The sequence below is a fragment of the Oncorhynchus gorbuscha genome, linkage group LG17 (assembly GCF_021184085.1).
Source record: "Oncorhynchus gorbuscha isolate QuinsamMale2020 ecotype Even-year linkage group LG17, OgorEven_v1.0, whole genome shotgun sequence".
Taxonomy (NCBI): Eukaryota; Metazoa; Chordata; class Actinopteri; order Salmoniformes; family Salmonidae; genus Oncorhynchus; species Oncorhynchus gorbuscha.
Window position 1 is genome coordinate 3,444,602 of NC_060189.1, and position 7,500 is coordinate 3,452,101.

Below are 7,500 nucleotides of genomic sequence, written 5' to 3' on the forward strand. Positions count from 1 at the left end.
GTATTTAGGTAGTAGTGTAGTATTGAGGTAGTAGTACTGTAGTATTGAGGTAGTAGTGTAGTGGTACTGTAGTATTGAGGTAGTAGTGTAGTATTGAGGTAGTAGTACTGTAGTATTGAGGTAGTAGTACTGTAGTATTGAGGTAGTAGTACTGTAGTATTGAGGTAGTAGTGTAGTATTGAGGTAGTACTGTAGTATTGAGGTAGTAGTGTAGTATTGAGGTAGTAGTGTAGTGGTACTGTAGTATTGTGGTAGAAGTGTAGTATTGAGGTAGTAGTACTGTAGTATTGAGGTAGTAGTGTACTATTGAGGTAGTACTGTAGTATTGAGGTAGTAGTGTAGTGGTACTGTAGTATTGAGGTAGTAGTACTGTAGTATTGAGGTAGTAGTGTAGTATTGAGGTAGTACTGTAGTATTGAGGTAGTGGTGTAGTATTGAGGTAGTAGTGTAGTGGTACTGTAGTATTGAGGTAGTAGTGTAGTATTGAGGTAGTGGTACTGTAGTATTGAGGTAGTAGTGTAGTATTGAGGTAGTAGTGTAGTGGTACTGTAGTATTGAGGTAGTAGTGTAGTAGTAGTGTAGTATTGAGGTAGTAGTACTGTAGTATTGAGGTAGTAGTACTGTAGTATTGAGGTAGTAGTGTAGTATTGAGTAGTAGTGTAGTATTGAGGTAGTAGTACTGTAGTATTGAGGTAGTAGTACTGTAGTATTGAGGTAGTAGTGTAGTGGTACTGTAGTATTGAGGTAGTAGTGTAGTGGTACTGTAGTATTGAGGTAGTAGTGTAGTATTGAGGTAGTAGTGTAGTATTGAGGTAGTAGTAGCTCAGTTGGTAGAGCATGGCGCTTGTAACGCCAGGGTAGTGGGTGCGATCCCCGGGACCACCCATACGTAGAATGTATGCACACATGACTGTAAGTCGCTTTGGATAAAAGCGTCTGCTAAATGGCATATATTATTATTATTATTATTATTTACTGTAGTATTGAGGTAGTAGTGTAGTATTGAGGTAGTAGTGTAGTATTGAGGTAGTAGTACTGTAGTATTGAGGTAGTACCTCGTAGCTGTATAATGCTGCTGATGTACTCCTCCAGTCTGCCTCGTAGCTCAGGGTCGTTCTCAAAGTCATAGAAATGATGTTCCACCCACTGACGGAAAACATTCAGGACCCTGAGAGAGAGAGACACACGAATGATCAGTCAAATTAATTTATAAAGCACTTTTTATTTCAATAGTTATCACTGTGATTAAAAAAAAAAAACTATTTTGAGAGATGCCACAGTAGAAAGTCGTAAGGTTAGGGCCACAGGAAGGGTGATGATTGACCGCCCCCATCAAGGAGGGATGGATGAGTCTGATTGGACAGCGGGAGGGTGAGAAGGAGTCTTGATTGGACAGTGGGATGGTGCGATGGACTCTGATTGGACAGTGGGATGGTGCAATGGACTCTGATTGGACAGTGGGATGGTGCAATGGACTCTGATTGGACAGTGGGATGGTGCAATGGACTCTGATTGGACAGTGGGATGTACTCTGATTGGACAGAGGGATGTACTCTGATTGGACAGAGGGATGTACTCTGATTGGACAGAGGGAAGTACTCTGGACAGAGGGAAGGAGTCTGATTGAACAGAGGGATGTACTCTGGACAGAGGGAAGGAGTCTGTTTGGACAGAGGGATGTACTCTGTTTGGACAGAGGGAAGGAGTCTGTTTGGACAGTGGGATGTACTCTGATTGGACAGAGGGATGTACTCTGATTGGACAGAGGGATGTACTCTGATTGGACAGAGGGATGTACTCTGATTGGACAGAGGGATGTACTCTGATTGGACAGAGGGATGTACTCTGATTGGACAGAGGGATGTACTCTGATTGGACAGAGGGAAGGAGTCTGTTTGGACAGAGGGATGTACTCTGATTGGACAGAGGGATGTACTCTGATTGGACAGAGGGATGTACTCTGATTGGACAGAGGGATGTACTCTGATTGACAGAGGGATGTACTCTGATTGGACAGAGGGATGTACTCTGATTGACAGAGGGATGTACTCTGATTGGACAGAGGGATGTACTCTGATTGGACAGAGGGATGTACTCTGATTGGACAAAGGGATGTACTCTGATTGGACAAAGGGATGTACTCTGATTGGACAGAGGGATGTACTCTGATTGGACAGAGGGATGTACTCTGGACAGGGGAAGGAGTCAGTTTGGACAGTGGGATGTACTCTGATTGGACAGAGGGATGTACTCTGATTGGACAGTGGGAAGGAGTCTGATTGGACAAAGGGATGTACTCTGATTGGACAGAGGGATGTACTCTGGACAGGGGGAAGGAGTCAGTTTGGACAGTGGGATGTACTCTGATTGGACAGAGGGATGTACTCTGATTGGACAGTGGGAAGGAGTCTGATTGGACAGTGGGAAGGAGTCTGATTGGACAGTGGGAAGGAGTCTGATTGGACAGTGGAAAGGAGTCTGATTGGACAGTGGGAAGGAGTCTGATTGGACAGTGTGAAGGAGTCTGATTGGACAGTGGGAAGGAGTCTGATTGGACAGTGGGAAGGAGTCTGATTGGACAGTGGGAAGGAGTCTGATTGGACAGTAGGAAGGAGTCTGATTGCACAGTGGGAAGGAGACTGATTGGACAGTGGGAAGGAGTCTGATTGGACAGTGGGAAGGAGTCTGATTGGACAGTGGGACAGTGGGAAGTAGTCTGATTGGACAATGGGAAGGAGTCTGATTGGACAGTGGGACAGTGGGAAGGAGTCTGATTGGACAGTGGGAAGGAGTCTGATTGGACAGTGGGAAGGAGACTGATTGGACAGTGGGAAGGAGACTGATTGGACAGTGGGAAGTAGTCTGATTGGACAGTGGGAAGGAGTCTGATTGGACAGTGGGAAGGAGTCTGATTGGACAGTGGGACAGTGGGAAGGAGTCTGATTGGACAGTGGGAAGGAGTCTGATTGGACAGTGGGAAGGAGACTGATTGGACAGTGGGAAGGAGACTGATTGACAGTGGGAAGGAGACTGATTGGACAGTGGGAAGGAGACTGATTGGACAGAGGGATGTACTCTGATTGGACAGAGGGATGTACTCTGATTGGACAGAGGATGTACTCTGATTGGACAAAGGGATGTACTCTGATTGGACAAAGGGATGTACTCTGATTGGACAGAGGGATGTACTCTGGACAGGGGGAAGGAGTCAGTTTGGACAGTGGGATGTACTCTGATTGGACAGAGGGATGTACTCTGATTGGACAGTGGGAAGGAGTCTGATTGGACAAAGGGATGTACTCTGATTGGACAGAGGGATGTACTCTGGACAGGGGGAAGGAGTCAGTTTGGACAGTGGGATGTACTCTGATTGGACAGTGGGAAGGAGTCTGATTGGACAGTGGGAAGGAGTCTGATTGGACAGTGGGAAGGAGTCTGATTGGACAGTGGAAAGGAGTCTGATTGGACAGTGGGAAGGAGTCTGATTGGACAGTGTGAAGGAGTTTGATTGGACAGTGGGAAGGAGTCTGATTGGACAGTGGGAAGGAGTCTGATTGGACAGTGGGAAGGAGTCTGATTGGACAGTGGGAAGGAGTCTGATTGGACAGTAGGAAGGAGTCTGATTGCACAGTGGGAAGGAGACTGATTGGACAGTGGGAAGGAGTCTGATTGGACAGTGGGAAGGAGTCTGATTGGACAGTGGGACAGTGGGAAGTAGTCTGATTGGACAATGGGAAGGAGTCTGATTGGACAGTGGGACAGTGGGAAGGAGTCTGATTGGACAGTGGGAAGGAGTCTGATTGGACAGTGGGAAGGAGACTGATTGGACAGTGGGAAGTAGTCTGATTGGACAGTGGGAAGGAGTCTGATTGGACAGTGGGAAGGAGTCTGATTGGACAGTGGGACAGTGGGAAGAGTCTGATTGGACAGTGGGAAGGAGTCTGATTGGACAGTGGGAAGGAGACTGATTGGACAGTGGGAAGGAGACTGATTGGACAGTGGGAAGGAGACTGATTGGACAGTGGGAAGGAGACTGATTGGACAGTGGGAAGGAGTCTGATTGGACAGTGGGACAGTGGGAAGGAGTCTGATTGGACAGTGGGAAGAGTCTGATTGGACAGTGGGAAAGGAGTCTGATTGGACAGTGGGAAGGAGTCTGATTGGACAGTGGGAAGGAGTCTGATTGGACAGTGGGAAGGAGTCTGATTGGACATTGGGACAGTGGGAAGAGTCTGATTGGACATTGGGACAGTGGGAAGGAGTCTGATTGGACATTGGGACAGTGGGAAGGAGTCTGATTGGACATTGGGACAGTGGGAAGGAGTCTGATTGGACAGGGAAGGAGTCTGATTGGACAGTGGGAAGGAGTCTGATTGGACAGTGGGAAGGAGTCTGATTGGACAGTGGGAAGGAGTCTGATTGGACATTGGGACAGTGGGAAGGAGTCTGATTGGACATTGGGACAGTGGGAAGGAGTCTGATTGGACAGTGGGAAGGAGTCTGATTGGACAGTGGGAAGGAGTCTGATTGGACAGTGGGAAGGAGTCTGATTGGACAGTGGGAAGGAGTCTGATTGGACAGTGGTGATTATACCGGAGTTGGACGGGTTGGACGTACTCCCTCCGGAACCTCTGTAGCTCTGCAGCCATTGGCTGATCTCCCGTTCCATAGCGCCTGCTTGTCTGCCTCGGTGGGCTCCGGCTCTGGGATCTCAATCCTGTGTGTCAAAAATAATAATTTGTTTCAGGCAAAAAATAATTGTAAAAATATATTTAAAAATATATTAAAAACAATCCACAGAACAGAACAGAGAACACAGACAACCAAAGCTTTATACAGGTGACATCAGATCTGAAGGACAAAACAGAACTAGCAGACTTTTAATTTAAATTTTATTTAACCTTTATTCATAACTTGGAAACAAATTCTTATTTACAATCATGGCTCTACTTTAGACCAGGGGTCCACAGGGCTCTACTTTAGACCAGGGGTCCCACGGGGATCTACTTTAGACCAGGGGTCCACAGGGCTCTACTTTAGACCAGGGGGTCCCACAGGGCTCTACTTTAGACCAGGGGTCCCACGGGGCTCTACTTTAGACCAGGGGTCCCACGGGGCTCTACTTTAGACCAGGGTCCCACGGGGCTCTACTTTAGACCAGGGGTCCCACGGGGCTCTACTTTAGACCAGGGGTCCACGGGGCTCTACTTTAGACCAGGGGGTCCACGGGGCTCTACTTTAGACCAGGGGGTCCACGGGCTCTACTTTAGACCAGGGGTCTGATATTGATTACTGAATAGTTTGGAAAGAGCTGAGAAGAAAGGCATTTCACTGTACTTGTGCGCGTGACAATAAAACTTTAAAAAAATGTCTTGGCCTCTGCACAAACACAACACACTGGTAAGCAGGTCCGGCCTACCTGTCTATCAGGAGGCCGAGGAGCTCGTGGGGCTTGCAGAAGGACCGGTAGGTGGTCAGAAAAGTGCGCACAAAGTTGGGATCTAAAGGACGGCAGAATAATGTATTGAATCATAACAATTTTGCATCATAAATAATCAAATTTCTTTTGTGTTGTAATAACATCAAAATTGATCAGAAATACAGTGTAGACATTGTTAATGTTGTAAATGACAATTGTAGCTGGAAACGGCTGATTTTTAATGGAATATCTACATAAGCGTACAGAGGCCCATTATCAGGAGTGGGAGGCCCCGGTGCACAACTGAGCTTTTCCAGCTAAAATAGTCATTTACAACATTGACAATGTCTACACTGTATTTCTGATCAATTTGATGCAATTTTAAATGGACAAAAAAATGTGCTTTTCTTTCAAAAACAAGGACATTTCTAAGTGACCCCAAACTGTTGAACGGTAGTGTGTGTGTGTGTGTTTCTATATATTTACACTCACTCACTCACTCACTCACTCACTCACTCACTCACTCACTCACTCACTCACTCACTCACTCACTCACTCACTCACTCACTCACTCACTCACTCACTCACTCACTCACTCACTCACTCACTCACTCACTCACCACCACTCACTCTCAGCAAAAAAAAGAACCGTCCTTTTTCGGGACCCTGTCTTTCAATGATAATTATTAAAAATCCAAATAACTTCACAGATCTTCATTGTAAAGGGTTTAAACACCGTTTCCCATGCTTTGTTCAATGAACCACAAACAAGTAATGAACATGCACCTGTGGAACGGTCGTTAAGACACTAACAGCTTACAGACGGTAGGCAATTAAGATCACAGTTATGAAAACTTAGGACACTAAAGAGGCCTTTCTACTGACTGTGAAAAACACCAAAAGAAAGATGCCCAGGGTCCCTGCTCATCTGCGTGAACGTGCCTTAGGCATGCTGTAAGGAGGCATGAGGACTGCAGATGTGGCCAGGGCAATAAATTGCAATGTCCGTACAGTGAGACGCCTAAGACAGGATGGACAGCTGATCGTCCTCGCAGTGGCAGACCACGTGTAACAACACCTGCACAGGATCGGTACATCCGAACATCACACCAGCAGGACAGGTACAGGATGGCAACAACAACTGCCTGAGTTACACCAGGAACGCACAATCCCCTCCATCAGTAACACAGTCACCTGTGGGCATAAACCCACCGTCGCTGGACCAGACAGGACTGGAAAGAAGTGCTCTTCACTGACCAGACGCGGTTTTGTCTCACCAGGGGTGATGGTCGGATTCACGTTTATCGTCAAAGGAATGAGCGTTACACCGAGGCCTGTACTCTGGAGCGGGATCGATTTGGAGGTGGAGGGTCCGTCATGGTCTGGGGCGGTGTGTCACAGCATCATTGGACTGGAGCTTGTTGTCATTGCAGGAAATCTCAACGCTGTACACGTTTACAGGAAGACATCCTCCTCCTCATGTGGTACCCTTCCTGCAGTCTCATCCTGACATGGCCCTTCAGCATGACAATGCCACCAGCCGTACAGCTCGTTCTGCATGTGATTTCCTGCAAGACAGGAATGTCAGTGTTCTGCCATGGCCAGCGAAGAGCCTGGATCTCAATCCCATTGAGCACGTCTGGGACCTGTTGGATCGGAGGGTGAGGGCTAGGGCCATTCGCCCCAGAAATGTCCCGGAACTTGCAGGTGCCTTGATGGAAGTGTGGGGTAACATCTCACAGCAAGAACTGGCAAATCTGCTAAAGTCCATGAGGAGGAGATGCACTGCAGTACTTAATGCAGCTGGTGACCACACCAGATACTGACTGTTACTTTTGATTTTGACCCCCCCTTTGTTCAGGGACACATTATTCCATTTCTGTTAGTCACATGTCTGTGGAACTTGTTCAGTTTATGTCTCAGTTGTTGAATCTTGTTATGTTCATACAAATATTTACACATGTTAAGTTTGCTGAAAATAAACGCAGTTGACAGTGAGAGGACATTTCTTTTTTGCTGAGTTTATACACACACACACACACACACACACACACACACACACACACACACACACACACACA

At 46.9% G+C, this 7,500-nt stretch overlaps 2 protein-coding genes across 2 annotated transcripts in view; both read right to left on the reverse strand.

Annotated features, from left to right (window-relative positions):
* Positions 1–7,500, reverse strand: part of LOC124001333 (deubiquitinase DESI2-like) — a 1,147,470-nt gene that overhangs the window by 145,827 nt on the left and 994,143 nt on the right. The gene's annotated exons all lie outside the window — the stretch shown is intronic.
* The window catches only part of sos2 (son of sevenless homolog 2 (Drosophila)), a 103,390-nt gene that overhangs the window by 27,383 nt on the left and 68,507 nt on the right, over positions 1–7,500 (reverse strand). The window contains 4 exon segments of the mRNA XM_046308024.1: positions 1,056–1,168; positions 4,594–4,661; positions 4,663–4,717; positions 5,420–5,501. Of these exon segments, the coding sequence (XP_046163980.1) occupies positions 1,056–1,168; positions 4,594–4,661; positions 4,663–4,717; positions 5,420–5,501 (318 nt within the window).